Genomic DNA, 18,034 nt, shown 5'->3' with positions numbered 1-18,034 from the left:
ACACACACATCGCATGTAGTCCCTACGCTTTGCCTTGAGTAACTGTATCTACATGTACCTGTACACACACACGTACGTACACACTCGACTCCCGTTTGATGTATAGTCTTGATCGATATTGCAGACCTTGGTGCACAATCTGTAAATTGGTCCACTATAATGACATTTGAGGGGGGGGGGGAGGGAGTTGTTCCCTATTCTCAATTCTGATAATTGCCCTATTTACTTTGACTTATTAGATGTTGTAGTCTTTACCCGATTATTATCTTGGAAAAAATTAGGTTGTTAGAGACATCATAATGACGTCGTTATAACGTCGTTCTTACGACAAAAAATATCTTGGAAAAATAGTCTTTAAAAGAGGTCATAATGACGTCGTCAATACGACAAAAATATATTGAAAATAAGTCTTTTAAAGACGTCGTAATTGTAAGAATATGTATAAATATTCATTAGGAGCAGCTACACTGTAAGCGCGCACGAAAGATTGTGACGTAATAAAGAGTTTTAAGACTCATCAGTTTTTGGTTTAGACACATGAACACGATGTAGTCCCTGTCTTGTATTGTACTAGTTTAGTTGGATTTGAGTGAATCAACCCTAGGCCAACAGCTATCAAAACATGGTGGCAGCGGCGGATAGATGTTTTTTTGCCGTTGAAATGATCTTGAGTCTGATCACTGTAGTGATAGCGGATTTTGGACATGCTTTGTGAGACAGAATTGTTGATGACCGAGAACTTAGTTTGGCGACTTCAACGCAGTGCGGTGCGGTATGTACTATAGTGCGTCGTCGTGTATATTCTGTACTACATGTGTGTGTCTTCTGTGAATCCGTATTCCGCGGTGCACGAGAAAGAACTTTTATGTGTCGCGTGCATGTGGACCTGGAACCACTTCGACGTCGTCGTGCGATGATGTGTGTAATCGAACTCTTGATTGGAGTTTATCGTTATTGGATCACAAGCTAGTCTAGATCGACTCTGGTCTAGATAGGACCTAGATCTACAGTGTATTTGTGTGTGTTCGTGCGGACATGGACATGGTGTAAGCACCCTCCGAGACTAGACTACAGGTGAGCCCAGCACTGCAGCAGTGAAGCAGAAAAGTAACTTCACGCGATGGGAGCATACTTGACTTTGTAGACCTACATGTAACAAGTTAGACCTACATTATGAGACTGTGTTATTAACTGGAACTACTGCGCAACTATTGTAACATCAGTCACTGAGTGAGCCTTTCTTGATGTGCAGACTTCTTTGGACTCCAGTATCACTGCCAGATCTACACTACGACGACAAGGTGTATCCAGAATCTATTCCAGATGTGTTGTCTTCACAAGAAAAAGGGACTTGATGATTGATCAATATCAGATCTAGACTTCTAGATCTAGTCTAGAAACTGAGCTTTAACGATCGCCGATAGGTCCATATCTACCTCGGATTGAGTTGGAACTGATATTCAGGACATATAGCTTCAGTATACTTCGAAGAGATTGAACAGTTAATTATAATTATATAGGCCTACTGGACTGGACAACAATCAGCTATTAATATTATAAGACTGAGCTGAATGTAAGGAGGGTCAAGTGTGGAATTGTTTTGAATTTGATTATTGTTGATAAGCAATATGCCTAACCCTTGTTCTGTACTTTATAGGTTTGAGAGCTATATACTTGTAAGTTGTATGATATATTCAACCAATTGGGGATTCCATGGTACCCATCTGAGTCCTGACTAGTATTATTAGTAATAGTAATACAGATCTACATTTAGATCTAGCTAGTTTGACCATTGTCTTCTGTTAGAAGTTAGTCATGTATAGAAGTGAGATAGACTTAAAATCTGAATTGTAAGAGTTCACGAGGAGGTCTCATGATAATGTCATGTGTATTCAATAATATTGATGGTATCTAAGTTCATGACACATTAGTATTCTAGATGGCCTAGGCAGGGACGTTCTTGTCATTACTTTAGTAGATCCCTGTAATGTGACCTACTGGTGTGAAACTACATAGTCTTGGTTCAAGAGTTGTATGGACATTGTGTGTACCATACTGATTGCCAGTATTGATAGTATACAAGTGCATTCTTTCTGTTTATGTGCTGATTTTAAGTATTGGTCCAATGCATTATATTTGTTGTAGTAACTCTGCATGCATGGTACTTTTTGTCTAGGACAGAACCAGGTTCAGTGACATTACATATAACAGATTGGATTGTACACATTTACAAACATGGCTGAAGCTCAACTTCCCTTTCATATTGCACCACCGCCACCCCTAAGGCATAAAGAAGATAGGGTGGAAGAGTGGAAGATGTTTAAACAAATGTATGAAAATTATGAGGTTATCACTAAGTTAAAGCAACAGGACAGTGAGTACCAAAGAGCTGTATTTCTCCATACAGTAGGTCCTGAAGGTCTAAAAATCTTCAATGCTATTACTTTTGAAAGAGATGGAGATGACAAGAAAGTCGATGTCATTATCCAGAAGATGAATTCTGTCATCATCGGACAAACCAATGAGATATATGAGAGATTCATATTCAACAAGCGGGACCAGAAACAAGGTGAAAGCATCGAAGCATATGTGACAGAGTTGAAACAGCTCGCTAAAACCTGTAAGTTTTGCGACTGCCTGAGGGAAAGCCTCATCAGAGATCGCATCGTGTTGGGAATTGCTGATACTGCAACAAGGAAAATCCTCCTCCAAAGGAAAGACTTGAAGTTGGAGACAGCTATAGACATTTGCCGTTCTTCTGAAGTCACTGCCTCCCAAATGCAGGTCATTGGAGATGATCCTTCTATCCACAGGGTAGAAAAGTCACATGAAAGAAAGCAGTGGACGAAGAGTCCAAGGCGACAGCCAGAAGGAGAGAATCTCATAAAGTGCAAGTTCTGCGGAAAAACTCATAGACGCAAAAAGGAAGAGTGCCCCGCCTATGGGAAGATGTGCAAGAAATGTGGGAAAGAAAACCACTTCGCCATATGCTGTAAGAAGGGATCAAAGTACAAGAAGGAGATCCATAACGTAGAGTCTGAGGATTCAGCAGAGAACCAGACAGAGTCGGAAACGGAATCTGTGAACCACATAGAGATAGAGGTGTACGCTACAGGCACCAAACCATCTAAAGGACTGTTTGCGGAGATGTTGGTTGAGAACAGGCCAGCTAACTTCCAGATTGACTCAGGTGCGAGTGTGAATGTTATTTCAAAGAGCCTTGTCCCGAGTGCAGAAGACATAGTCAAAGAGAACATCATACTGAAGATGTACAACCGTTCTCGTCTTCAAGCAGAAGGTCGGGCTAAGGTCGTGTTGCGTAACACTAAGAACAACAAGAAGTACAGAGTCAACTTCATCGTTGTTAAGGAGAACTTAGTACCACTCCTGAGCGGTCCAGCTGCACAACAGATGAAATTCATAACTGTACATTATGAGAACTTCAACCAGGTCTGTGCTGTAAGCCCTGAAAACATCTTAGAGAGTTTCAGTGACATCTTTGACGAGCAAACTCCTGGAAAACTACCTGGCAAGGTCAAGTTGGTGACCAGGGAAGAAGTGACCCCAACACAGTGTAACGCCAAACCAGTACCAGTTGCAATGAAGCAGAGAGTCAAGGATGGACTTGCTAAATTGGTTGACCAAGACATCTTGATAAAGGTTGAGGAACCAACCCCATGGTGTAGCAGACTGGTCGTTATTGAGAAGAAAGACAAGAATGAATTGAGGTTTTGCATTGACCCAAGACCCCTCAACAAAGCCTTGCAAAGGGAAATACACAGATTGCCAGTCATGGAAGACATTCTCCCGGAGCTGTCAAAGGCTAAGATCTTTTCCAAGTTTGATTTGAGATCAGGCTACCTCCACTGTGAGCTTGATGATGAGAGTAGCTTCCTTACAACAATGAACACCCCGTTCGGGAGATATAGATGGAAAAGACTACCCTTTGGTCTGAATGCGTCAGCGGAAATATTCCAAAAGAAGCTACAACAGGCTTTGGATGGCCTTGATGGAATTGAGTGTGTTGCTGACGACATTATCCTGTTTGGTGTTGGAGACAACAGAGAGCAAGCAGAGAAGGACCATGATCGTAAGCTAGAAGCTCTGCTCCAGAGATGCAGAGATAAAGGTATCAAACTCAACCAGAAGAAATCTGTGCTGAAGGCTACAAGCATTCCATTTCTAGGACACATAGTGACAGACAAGGGACTGAAGGTAGATCCTGAAAAGGTCAAAGCAATTCTAGAGATGCCCAACCCTTCTGACCCTATGGAAGTGCAACGCCTACAAGGCAGCGTCAACTACCTCGCAAGGTTTCTACCTATGCTGTCCGATATGTTTGAGCCGTTGAGACGACTAACACATAAGGATGCCGATTGGGAATGGACATCGGAGCACGAGAGGGCAATGTCAAGAGTGAAGGAATCTTTGACCAGGGCACCTGTCCTAGCATATTACTCACCAGACCTACCACTGACCATCCAGTGTGATGCAAGCAAGTCAGGGCTCGGAGCAGTACTTCTCCAGAAGGGACAACCGTTGTCCTACGTTAGCAGAGCTCTAACAGCAACTGAACAGAGGTACGCCCAGATCGAGAAAGAGGCACTTGCCATATGTTTCGCTCTCGAACGATTCCACCAATATACCTTTGGACAAAGGGTCATAGTCGAGAGTGACCATAAACCTTTACAGGCGATCGTCAAGAAACCTCTCCATAAGGCACCAAGACGCCTTCAAGGAATGTTAATGAGGATGTTGCACTACGACATCGACATCACCTGGGTAAAGGGACAGGACATGCATCTGGCTGACATGCTGTCAAGAGCTTACCTACCCACCACTGTAGGAGCCACTGAATTTGGTGAGGTGAACATCGTTGAAACCCTGAGTATGGGAGAGGAGAGGGTTAAACAACTGCAATCTCATACTAACAATGATGAGGTTCTACAGACCGTCAAGAAGGTCATCCACAAAGGTTGGCCGGAACAGAAAGCAGAAGTACCCGAAGCGGCTAAGTCATACTTCAATATCCGAGACGAGCTAAGCGTGCAAGATGGACTAGTATTCAGGGGAGAAAGAGTAGTCATCCCCATAACCCTCTGCAAGGAAATGAAGGAAACTCTTCACACTTCTCATCTTGGAATTGAAGGGACCCTTAGAAGGGCCAGAGAAATCATCTATTGGCCTGGGATGAACGCGGATGTCAAGCAGTTTATCCAGACATGTGAAGCCTGCAGAATGTACGAGCTGCAGAACCAGAAGGAAACCCTCATGCCACACGACATCCCAGACAGGCCATGGGAGAAAGTAGGTACCGACCTGTTCGAACTTAACAAGAAACACTACCTCGTTACCGTCGACTACCTTTCCAACTTCTGGGAAATCGACAGACTGTATGACCTTGGCAGTCGGGCAGTAATTGGGAAACTGAAGAGCCACTTCGCTCGATATGGCATCCCGAGCACTGTAATCAGTGACAATGGACCACAGTACTCATCCGAAGATTTCGCGAAGTTCTCTAAAAGATGGCAGTTTGATCACGTCACAATCTCCCCAAGACACAGCCAGGCAAATGGGAAGGTAGAAGCTGCAGTGAAGGCTGCAAAGAGACTCCTCAAGAAAACATCACAGTCTAAGGGTGACGCCTACCTAGCAATGCTAGAACTCCGAAATACCCCAAACCAAGGTGTTGACAGTAGCCCAGCGCAAAGGCTTCATGGACGGAGGACGAGAACACTACTTCCCACTTCATCCAGTCTCCTGAAACCAAGAGGTGCAGAGGTTCTCAGTGAAGACAGGAAAAAGCTTAAAATGCTACAACGTAAGCAGTCGGAACGCTACAACTTACATGCCAAAGATCTGCCGACCTTAGTAGAAGGAGATATCGTACGTCTCAAGCCATACAAATCAGGAAGCACAGTTTGGCAAAGAGCAGTGGTAAATAGACGGCTCGACGAGAGGTCCTACGAGGTGGAGACCGACTCTGGATTACTCCTCAGAAGAAACAGGGTCGACCTCAAGAGAACTGAAGAACCCCCACCAAACACTGAGGAAGATCAACAGAAAACAATTTCTGAGAAGCCACAGCCACAACCACGTGCTCATGGGACTGAAAGGAAAGAGGCGTATCTACCATCTAACACTGTCATGACTAAACACCCTCAAAGTACTCAAAATCACGTGAAAGAAAACAAACCTCAGAGAACACAAAATACTCGAACAGAACAGGTAGACAAAAATGACACTCATTCTTTCCTAAAGACCAGATCTGGTAGAGTAAGCAAGCCACCCCAAAGATTTGGTGACTATGTTGACAAGTAAGATGTTTGAAGCAAAAAATATGATTCTGTGATTTTGTTGAAAACTAATGCAAGTTAATATACATATGTGTTGAAATTATTTGATTGACAAAGATGTCTAGCCAAAGTTTTGCGGAACATTTTAGTATGATCAAGAATTTAAGTCAAAAATATCCTGATAATGTTTTATTTTGCTAAGATTTCACTCCCAAGAGAGTTTGATCAGATTGAGTTTGTTAGTTTGAAAAGTGTTATGCTTACATTATGTATAATAGACAGCTGTAAATAAGTACTCTAGTGTTGTGTTAGAAAAACAAAACAAAATGAAGGAAAAAAAAGCATTTAATTTGTTGATATTTTAATCATAAAACTGGTTACAACTGATATACTACATAGCAAAGATTGTATTTCGAGCTATTTAATCTTATTTGTACACCAAAGTCATGTTCTAGTTCAACATTCGACTATATATTCCATGCTCTATGATTTTGATATGTTAAAGTTAAAGATTGCACTAAGACAGAAATTTCAATAACCACAATTATTTGTTTTGTGTATCCATGACAGTAATATGGTTATATCCTTTAAATAATCATGTCACTCCACATCTTTTACAAAAAAGGGAGGATGTAAGAATATGTATAAATATTCATTAGGAGCAGCTACACTGTAAGCGCGCACGAAAGATTGTGACGTAATAAAGAGTTTTAAGACTCATCAGTTTTTGGTTTAGACACATGAACACGATGTAGTCCCTGTCTTGTATTGTACTAGTTTAGTTGGATTTGAGTGAATCAACCCTAGGCCAACAGCTATCAAAACAGTAATGACGTCGTCGATACGACAACAATTATCTTGGAATAAATAAAGGTCATAATGACGTCGTAATGACGTCGTCAATACGACAACAATTATCTTGGAAAAAATAGTAATTTAAAGACGTGATAATGACGTCGTTATCACGTCGTCAATACGACAACATTACATTGGAAAAAATTAGTATTTTAAAGACGTCATAATGACGTCGTCGATACAACAAAAATTAGCTTGGAAAAAATAATCTTTTAAAGACGTCATAATGACGTCGTTATTACGTTGTCAATACGACAGCATTACATTGGGAAAATTAGTCTTTTAAAGACGTCATAATGACGTCGTCGATACGACAACAATAAGCTTGGAAAAAATAGTATTTTAAAGACGTCATAATGACGTCGTTATCACGTCGTCAATACGACAACATTACATTGGAAAAATTAGTCTTTTAAAGACGTCATAATGACGTCGTCGATACGACAACAATAAGCTTGGAAAAAATAGTATTTTAAAGACGTCATAATGACGTCGTTATCACGTCGTCAATACGACAACATTTCATTGGAAAAATTAGTCTTTTAAAGACGTCATAATGACGTCGTTATCACGTCGTCAGTACGACAAAACTTAGCTTGGAAAAAATAGTCTTTTGAAGACGTCAAAATGACGTCTTTAAGACGTCGTTAATACGACAAAAATTGTCTTGGAAAAAATAGTCTTTTAAAGACGTCGTTATGACGTCGTCAATACGACAAAAAATATCTTGACAAATTAGTCTTTTAAAGACGTCATAATGACGTCCTAATGACGTCGTCCATACGACGTACGACGTGTTTACCACTTTACGACCAATTTATGACGTCTTTAAGACGTCAGTCTGCTATCAAAAAAAAATTAAAAATGAATAAATAAATAAATAATTAAAAAAAAAATATTTAAAAAAAAATATTAGAGCCTAATATATTTTTATAATAAAGGGTACATAGACTAATAATAATGATATCTAAATATACCGGTAATTGTAAGTACTAATTCTAATAATAATGATAATAATGATGGTGATGATGATGGAACGTGGTGATCATTTCTTTGATGCAATGATGTCATCTGCACGCTGTCAGTGTCAAAGCCAATGTCAAGTAGGCGCAAAGTTTTTGTTTATACCGGTACCTTTACCGGAAGTCTAATGCAGGCCTACGCTACGTTAACTTTGAAGCTTTTCTTCGTCTTGATTGTTGTGAGATTTTTACCTGCTGTTGATGATCATTGTGAGTATTTATTCATTTTGTAACAAAAATAGAAATTGTGAACATATTTCATACATTATGAAATCTTACTCTCCCAAAGGACAATAAATCAGCTCGAAAATAACAATGAATAGCTCTTGAAAGAATAAATGGAAACATGGATTTCAGTATATGGGACAATGGTTTATATTAATTGCATAGCATGAACATAGAAAATAGCATTAGTGTTGCAGCTGCAGTGCTGTTATTTTACGAATGTAGGCTAATTCAGTTTTATTAAATAATGACCCATACCAGACGGTTATTTCTGTCTAATGAAGAAGCAGAGTCGTTCAGAGAAGACAAGTTCTTTGTTTTTGTATGTGGCAATTAAACTGTGCAAATTTCATAGAATCTAGATTTTACTGTTTGTTTAGATCTATATTTTGGAAAATAAGATGGAGTGTAATAATATTGCAGCCAAAGTGGATATATGATCTTGGTCCGGCTGAACTGAACCATTCCTTTCATACACTACCCGTACACCGATACGCCATACATGTACTAGTTCAATCTAGACTCTACAGTATGTACTATAGAGTCTACAGTAGTAGAGGCGGTCATAGACAGAAATAACCATCTGATTTGGGTCATTTCTTTAATAAAACTGACATTTGTTGTCATTCCCCAATACAGATGGTAACCCAGAGATCTCAGACCGTGGGGGTGGCTATGAACATCTTTTCGTTCACGACATTTTCTTCCCGATTTTCTTTATTTAGATCTAATTTTCTGATTTCTAAATTAGATGTAAATTAGGTCGGTCTATATATCTCCTAATTACAGTTTTCAAAATTTGCTAACCTATCATAGAATGTGAAATTTTCGGACTTACTTATATGAATTATCCAATTTGTATCTTTGAACTGGTTCATGCACGTTCATGCACTCGAACATAGAGCTATATGACCCGGCGGCCGATATATATTTCCGGGTCAATTCCTACCAAAACATAGCCAATGGCCAATCAGAGCACTCGTTTCGTGGGAGTTCGTTGGTCAAGCCGGGCTGACTCGTACGTAGCTAAGGTAGCTATTGGACGTTCAAAAAGAAAAAATGAATATTCATCAACTAAAACCAAGACGGATAATGTTGACGACGAGACTTTCTCGGGTTAATCATTAATTTAGGATCTAAATGAGCAAGCTATCGTAAGTCAAATAAGCTATATATATGTTATTTTTAATTTTTATTATAATTGCAGCAGTTATGAGGATGTAAAGAGTGAAAATCTCATTGCATATCTCATTCATCGCGGTCCGGTCGGACCGAACCATTTGTTCTGTACAGTCCCGTACAGTCCCGATGGGACATACTTCAGTCTCTATAATCGGAGGTCTAGTGGAGCCAGACGTAGTCTCAGTGGAACAACCGACGATTAGAGAGACTGAAGCTTTCGGTCTAAGGCGGTCAGAGCTAGCTCAGAGGAGCCAGATGTAATCTCAGCAGAACAATCGTTGATATCAGAGACTGAATTTTTCGGTCTTCTTCTTCATATATTAATTTTTCAATCTCATTCTTTCACAAAATCCCACCCAGTGTTGTAAAAAACTTTTGAAATGGTACATTTGTTATACTATAAATACTAACGTGTACATAGGCACTTGTTCTAATTTCTCAACCTTTGACAAAATCCCATACAACATTAAACTAATTGGACTCATTTAAAAACCCAGGTTTGTCCTGATGTCAAGCCGGCTTCTTGCTTGGCTAGACAAAGAAACAGTAAAGCATCGTATACAAGGCAAACAGCGCTCTCGCGCATACTCAAGTGGGTCGTGAAGCTATTGTTCACCCTCTTAGATGGCGGCATAATTGGTCGTCCAGACAACGGGGACGTCAATGCATAAGAACTCTATACCCAGGCCAGACATTGTGTACCCGGACAGTTGATTTGAAGAAGTTTACATGCAATATTTTATAAAATCTTGTAAGACCTACCGGTATATGTAAGAAAAGAATATAAAAGGCTACTATTTATGATGGTTAGTGCTAATTGATACATACTTTTCTATAAATACTAAGGCAAAGGCGACATCTTTATTTGTGTTAAGCATCTGGACTCTGGACACGATGTATTCAAGTTAGGTGCTGTGCAGGTGTATACAGTATGATAAATGGTTATGATGTTGTGTCCAGTTGTACGAATTTCTTATTTTTCTAATTATAAATATGCAGATACTGTACAGTACTTCCTAACACATTTATGGGTTATACCGTTATTCTAATGCCTCTTCTTGTAACAAAAACTCAAAAGACCACAACATTTTGCCAATCTTTTTTTTTTTATATGTTCATAATTTTGAAGCCAATTCCAAAGAAAATGTTGTCCCCAATTAATTTTAGTTTACTCTTTCCATTAGTGGTATCAGATTTTCAAAATATTATAGATTTTTTTAGATATGGAACTGTAAGCGAAGTTCAGTCATGCTGCATGCACAAAAGGCAATAAAGTCTACATTATTATTGTCCAAATTTTTATCTTTGTTTAGGTTTTTGTCCCACTAGTTTTTGAAAAAGAAAAGTAGGGTAGTTTAGTAGGATAGTTTTCTTTGCCTCATGTGGTACAGTATGTTGTGAACCATCAAATTTTACAGATCAAATATAAAAGTTTATGAGGAGTGTGGAAAATCTTTATAACAAATTGTGGGGAAGGCTCCTGTTTAATTAAGAATTTGTCTTTTTGGAGAGTCACAGACCTTCTGGCTGCATACAGATGAAATTTAAAAAAAATCTGTAATTGCTTTGAGATGTAGATTCATTTGCTCACTGTTTCTATTTCTTCACTTGTTCTTTTACTGTAGGTTGATACATAAACCAGGAAGACTGTAAATGGAAACATCATCCTAGTCTCTGCTCTCGACTGACTCTTTTGACAACACTCCCATGATGCGTCCTTTCTCCTCGCAACATCCTCTGAACTGATTTACATCTAGGAATAACCAATTGGCAGAGAGAAGCTGTTAACCTACCTTGATAGACCTAGATGCTTTGATATCACATGCATCAGCAGTCTTTCTTAATCTCCATTTGCAACCTTTAACCTTTTGAAGTTCTGAATGACTAATCTTTAACATTCAGATGATGGACTCTGTATACGTGACAGTCCAGAGAGAGGATTATGTCAACAAACTGTTCATCTCTGTTGTGAAGTTTATTGATTGCGATGGAGGAGTGCCCAGTGGAGACAGGAAGAACCCAAACCTCAATCGCTCTAGCTGATCAACCTCCCTCTATCAAAAATCATGAATTGAGATCAGCATCATCTGAAGATCAACATGCCGTACATGACAGCAAAGCCAACTTGCACCATCATAAAAAGCATGGGAAAAAGAGCATTCTTGATCAGATTGTGCTGATGAAACTGAACAAGAAGCAGGGTGGTGATCTTTGCAGAACAACGACAGAATCTGTAGAAGAACAAGTTGGAGAAAATGATGAGACAAGGGATGCACATGAAGACTCGTTCGCAACAAAACAGTGCGGAGACAAAAAGTATGTTGGTGAGAATGTGGTAGGAAAAATGAACAAGAGGAAAAGAGGTAGACGTATTCAGGGTTCGTTCTGGAATGGTAATAGTCGAGAGCAAGAATTTAAGACTGAAAGAACGGATGAGTTTACACAAAGAGAACAAAAATGTGTAAGTGATAAGGAAGTGACCGGAAGTCATTATGATGGAGAAGCTGATAAAGAAGGTTTGATCAAAATAGAGGAGATGATGGATGCTGCGGTTGATAAAGAAACAGTTGCTGAATCATCGAAGGCACCACAAGGAATTCCTTCAGTTGGTGGAAGGTTTCAAGCTCTGAATGCAAAACGCAATATCTTTAAGACAAGTGGCAAGCTCTTTGGAATGATGAGCAAGATGGAGGATCGCAAGAGACACACCTGTAGTGAGTGTGGGCGTAACTTCAACCAGCTAAGAGTTCTAACCATGCATCAACAGATGCATACTGTCAAAAGGACACCATTCCTCCCAAACGATGAGCAGAGTTCCAGGGAACAGACTTTAAAAGTTCGACAGCATAGTGGGCAACAAGAACCTGGTTTGCGGGGGGAAGCTCAAAGTGAGAAAAATGATTTCTGCAAAGAGATAGAAAAAGAAGTGGCTCAATCAAGAACATGCTTGCAGGAAATTGAAGCTCAAAGTGCTTATGAGAAGGAATCGGGTGTAGGGGAAGAGGAAGAAGTGACTCAGTCAAGGAATTATTTACAGGAGGTTTCTGAACAGCATGTAAAGGGTGCTAACCATGTCAAAGCTACAACAAAGAAGCGAAAAGTACTTGATCCTGAAATAAGAAAAGTTGATCTTGAAGAGTCTTGTTCAGATCAAAAGGGATATCCATGTGAAGTATGCGGGAAGATCTTCAGCTTGCCATCTTTCCTCCGGAGACATGAAATAGTTCACACCGGGGAGAAAGCGTTTTCCTGCAAGCACTGTGGGAAGCGATTCGGTCAGAAGGCCTCTCTGCAGCGCCATGAACAGACGCATGGGAGGAACCAGCCGTACATGTGCAATGAGTGCGGTGATGGCTTTTCATCTTCTCAAAGGCTAGAGAGGCATGTGAAAGAAAGACACAGAGCATCAAGCAAGGAATCAGATCTACCCCCTATCAAAATCTCTTTGAAATCACCGAAACCTGAGGAATCTCTAGCAACTGATTGTGTTCTTGGAGAAGAAGAAACACTGGGGAAGGAGAGTGAAGCAGTAGATACTAATACAGAAATGTATATGGAGTCATCGGTCTTGGAACAGCCTAAAGAACCAAAGGTATACACATGCTTTGTCTGTGAGAAAACCTTTCTCCTACGCAGTCATCTCCTTCGCCACAGTTTGTGCCACACTGGAGAAAAACCTTTTAAATGTAAGGAATGCGGCAAAGGTTTTACTCAAAAGTCCACATGCCTGCGCCATGAGAGGACCCATTCAGGTGAACTCCTCTTCATCTGTACCGAGTGTGGAAACAGTTTCGCCCAAAAGAGCGGCCTTCAAAAGCACCGTCGTATTCACACTGGCGAGAAACCATATGGATGTCGCTTCTGTGAATGTCGGTTCACTCAGAAGACGACCTGTCAGCGACACGAGCGTATTCACACTGGGGAAAAGCCATACGTGTGCCAGCAGTGTGGGAAGGCTTTTGGACAGAGTACATCTTTGGAGAGACACATCAAAACGCATGCAAAGGTGAAACAACCTGGTGATGAAACAGAGCTAAAATAACTGAAATAGATAAGATTGGACTTGTGGTATGCACTATGCAAAAAATTGAATCACAATGAGCTGCAAACTGGACTTTAATCAGGCAGGGGAGGGGGTGTTTTGGGGGTTAAACCCCTCCCCCCTCAATTTTTTTTTTTTTTGCTCAAGGGGGGGGGGGGGGGGGATGTGCTAAGTCAATAAAAACCTAACCCCCCCCCTCCCACCTCCACTGAGCGAAATATCGGTCAGCGCGATTTTCAAACACCCTCCTTGAAAAAATACTCGCCACTGACTTCAATAATGTGTGGTACATGTAAGGGTTGGCAACAAAACCCATTTGAGAAACCTTTACCCAAAAACAGTTCTAAACACGCTGTAGTTTTGAAAGGAGCATCGCTTGATCATTTAAGTTGGCATTACACCTACTTTGCTAATCTAGTGGAATTTGTTTTCTTTCCACAATGCTTATGTAAAGTAGAAAAATAAGGTTATCACTTGCCATGGGTGGCAGTCTGCAAACGCTGTTCTAATTTGCTAAGAGATACAGTTCACTTTTGTCAAAATTATTTTAAAATTATTTTGCACAGGATCTGTTTTCAGGTTGAATTTGAGCAATTTAGCAGAATGTTAAAACTAAAATTAAAATCAGTTTCATTATAGTTTCTATGCTTTATGTTATTTAAATTTAAAAACTCTTGGTTATTGATAAAAGGGCTCAAGATTTCCCAATTTGTTGTACTGTACAGACACATTTTACTTTATTAATTCCATGGAAAGATCTAGTGCTTGGAAAGTAAGCGATGCTCATTTGTTGATAAAAACTAGAAACAATTAAAATTCCATGGGACAATAAGTAAGTTGAAAACGCGTTCTCATGTGCTTCAATTTATATTTATCTAGCTATGAACTTATTGAACGCCCCTTGTATGATGTATCTCATCTTGAGCAATGGTAATGGCATAGAATGTTAAGAGAAAGTAGCTAAAATTGTCCTGAAGTGTTTATCTTTCATTGTTTTGGTAAAATATAAGCAAACGTTAAGAATTAGCTTGAAATCACACTCTTAGCTAGTACAATTCTCTTTGCTACATGTAAAGCTTTTCATTAGTATACCTTTCTATTCTCATTATTGTCTTTTTAGCAGATTTGTTAAGGTTTTTGGTAGACTATATGTTGACACAGCGCCTTGAGTACAGACAATACAGCTAATAGGGATGACTTTTTTACCCAAAACAGGCAGAGCTTACATTAATTTCTAGAAAAACCCGCTATAAGGCCATTTAGACAAGAGGCAGTAAATTGCCTTTAAAGACCGTCACCACTACTGGGCAAGAAGGGATTAGACCACACAGCGAGCCATCGAGGTCACTGTGACAGGTGGCTATCTCATTAACTCAGCTCTCATTTAACATAAGAAAAAGAGGATCATGGGGGACCAACAGGCACCGATTGGGGAAGTTTTCTATATAGAGGGAGCAAGTAGCTACAAGTATGGCAGTGTGCCTTTAAAAAATGGCAAAATCAGACAATAATTGTCAGTGTAGATGTGATGTGCTACACATTTCTCTATTTCGTATCACACAGATCAAGAAGAATGAAAGGGAATTATGCTACTTCCCCACCCTCTCCACATGCACCCACTAGAATGGCCCCTCAGGTTCATTTTCACACAAAAATTTGTCAGGGTTTTTTTTTTTCGGGGGGAGGGGTGGGATTGTCTGTGTCATTTCTGACATTAGCTTTAAGTTCATTTAGAGTTTAGGTGATGGATTTGCATTTTTATACAAAGAGGCTTTATTATAGTTGTGAATTGTATGTTATACAGTGAATGTGTAGATTATACCATCAGATCATGAACTATTTATATAATATGGAGTGGCCTTGAGGGAGATACAAATTACAACATATATTTCCCAAACTAGACTCATATTGCCCCGAGTCAAAGACGAGGGCAATATATGTCTTGTGAGGGCAATGTGTGGTATCTCCCGAAAGTTAAGCCAGTCATTATTCATCTCAATGGTTTTACAATTTGGGTACAATTGACCTTTATCTGGCCATGCGCAAATCCTAATTACGAACTCGCTTATTGCCGTTTAGTCTACAAGTTTGTCTGCTACCCAATTGGTCTATTCCCTTATATGCATGGTCTACCCCTAGCCCATCTGTTATCCACATGCTCTCATAATCATTTTATCTTCTTATCATTAGGTCCAATAACCATCTATTCAATTTCAAATATGTCCACCACCCATTTGGTCTATTGTTCATTTAGTCTTATTCCTAGATTGTCTAATGCCCTTTTTTTTAATCCAATGTACAAAAATTGAGAATGATCCTATCTGTTTGGATTGAAATCAATAAAGTTTGAATTTGAATTTGAATTTAATCATAAATGATAATAATCATCAAATGATAGCAGATCATATGGGAATCGACCGATTAGTTAATAGACGAACTGGTTGTAGATCAAACGTCATTAACCCGCTGGTCAGAGGTAGTACATTTAACAATTTTTTTTTCTTTTAATTTTTTCAGGTTTTATACATTTTCTACCAAATTTGTTAGACAAACAGCATTATACTCTTGAAAATGTGATATAAGTTTTGTTTGATTCAATTTTTGTCAAGACCAAAACTTGAGTAATTTTCCTTTAAAGATGATCATGCGTTGTTATATAGTCGTTCGTGAAGCCAATGTGCATACGTCTGTGTGTTGCCCTCTAAATACCCATGCTTGAGCAACTTTAAAATTGTTGTGTAATTGCCAAAATTCTTGCTGAAATTGGAATGCAGTTGTGATTAGTAGATATTTTTTTGAGGGGGTCGGTGCAACGTAGTGCTAATGTATATATGTTCTAATATTGGTGCATTCGAAAGTAGTCATTTTAATACAATGTGATGAAGGAATGTCAGTTCCGTTGCTATTTGACAAAACCTTTAAAGGTAAGGACCATTATGCACGTACATCTCAATTTTCAACTCATATACATGTATTGGGACTATTATGATGTTATTTGACAAACCTTTAAAGGTAAGGACCATACTGCTATTACATGACAAACAGCATAACTGACATTTCTTGCAAAATTTAGTTATTTAGTGTGGGTGACTCAGAACATCAAGTTCCACATGTTAAACTACAATTTAGGGTTTAAAAAAACTGTTCCATTGTATAGATATTAGAATGTCAAAACAGCTCAACATATTAAATGAATCTAGCAGGAATTCCATGCACATTTCTTCCTATATCTCAGTTATGCTGTTTTGTTGTGGAAGGGCAGCATAATTGCATGTACAACATCTCAATTTCTCAACTCATATACATATCTTGGGACTATCACTTGAATGCACAGACCTCAATAATTTATAGGATTAATTATCATTGTAAAATGTATTCATGCCCATTCATCATGCTCAAAATAAAATTCAATATTAAAATAACAACTTTTGTCATGTGGGTCATGTGTTTCATACAACTTGCGTTTCCTCTTTCTTTACACGATCCATTCCTCCATTGACATTAAGAGATCCATTTTCGTAATGTAATCATATTTAATGCACAAATATTTCTTAAGTGCCTCTTTACAAAAAATGTATTTCACCTGTTAGGAATAATTGGACATGTACAATATCTCTGTAGTCAGAAAAATAATTGCATGTATTAATTGCAGCAAGGTACATGTAGGACTGAGATTATACATGTACCTGCAATGATATTCCAGGGGTCTATTACCTAACCAATATTACAAATTTTAAACTTATCAAATTTAAACTGTATCATAATGTGAAAGAGGATGTCATTTGAAAGGGATCAGGTAACTTTGTCTGAAACAAAATCCTTGAATTAGCTCATGCTGCAATGATAATTATATACCTTTAGGTCAGTCAGGAACCCCATGACTTTTACAAGCCGATGGCCTGTCTGATTATCAAGACATTTATGATTGAAAATCAAAATTCAAAATGTTTTCTGAATGGTTTTCATAACACTACAGTCTATTGGGGGAAATGAGTATGGTGAAACCGGTCACTCAAAGATTTTACTATTTTGAAGCACTTCATGATTATTTTGAAGCTCAATTTTTTTAAGGCTTCAATATTACACCATATCACAGACATTGATAACACGTAGGGCCATGAATATCAGATTTAACATTGTTGACCGATGCCTTTAAGACACACTTCTGCAAAGATTTCCCTCAACAAAATGTGTTTGGAGACCAATATTGATAAAATTATACATAATTTGGGTTTTCTGTTGTACTCGGAAAACCCAAATTTTGTATTCTTTCATCAATATGTGACTGCAAAGTTCAAACACATTTGTTTTGAAAATCCTCGCAGAAATGTGTCTTAAATGACCTCTTCACATTATGATAGAGTGAAATTGAATTGACATTTTGCCATCATATTTTTAGGTCTCCCAACAGG

The 18,034-nt window shown here is 38.9% G+C and overlaps 2 protein-coding genes across 2 annotated transcripts; both read left to right on the top strand.

Annotated features, from left to right (window-relative positions):
- Positions 1–2,235: 2,235 nt before the first annotated feature.
- LOC115921401 (uncharacterized protein K02A2.6-like) lies at positions 2,236–6,321 on the top strand. Its single transcript, XM_030978862.1, has one exon. It carries the CDS (start codon positions 2,236–2,238, stop codon positions 6,319–6,321), a length of 4,086 nt encoding a protein of 1,361 aa, XP_030834722.1.
- Positions 6,322–11,161: 4,840 nt separating this feature from the next.
- Positions 11,162–13,748, top strand: LOC100893803 (zinc finger protein 570). Its single transcript, XM_011664166.2, has one exon. It carries the CDS (start codon positions 11,568–11,570, stop codon positions 13,620–13,622), a length of 2,055 nt encoding a protein of 684 aa, XP_011662468.2. The 5' UTR covers positions 11,162–11,567; the 3' UTR covers positions 13,623–13,748.
- Positions 13,749–18,034: the final 4,286 nt, after the last annotated feature.

Source organism: Strongylocentrotus purpuratus, unplaced genomic scaffold, assembly GCF_000002235.5.
Source record: "Strongylocentrotus purpuratus isolate Spur 01 unplaced genomic scaffold, Spur_5.0 spur5_scaffold_1, whole genome shotgun sequence".
In the NCBI taxonomy this organism is placed as follows: Eukaryota; Metazoa; Echinodermata; class Echinoidea; order Camarodonta; family Strongylocentrotidae; genus Strongylocentrotus; species Strongylocentrotus purpuratus.
Note: the sequence above shows the minus strand (reverse complement) of the source record. Positions and strands in the feature narration are given on the sequence as shown.

Excerpts from the sequence above, each read along its gene's own strand:
- LOC115921401 (XM_030978862.1), top strand. The coding sequence starts at position 2,236 with ATGGCTGAAGCTCAACTTCCCTTTCATATTGCACCACCGCCACCCCTA.
- LOC100893803 (XM_011664166.2), top strand. The coding sequence starts at position 11,568 with ATGGAGGAGTGCCCAGTGGAGACAGGAAGAACCCAAACCTCAATCGCT.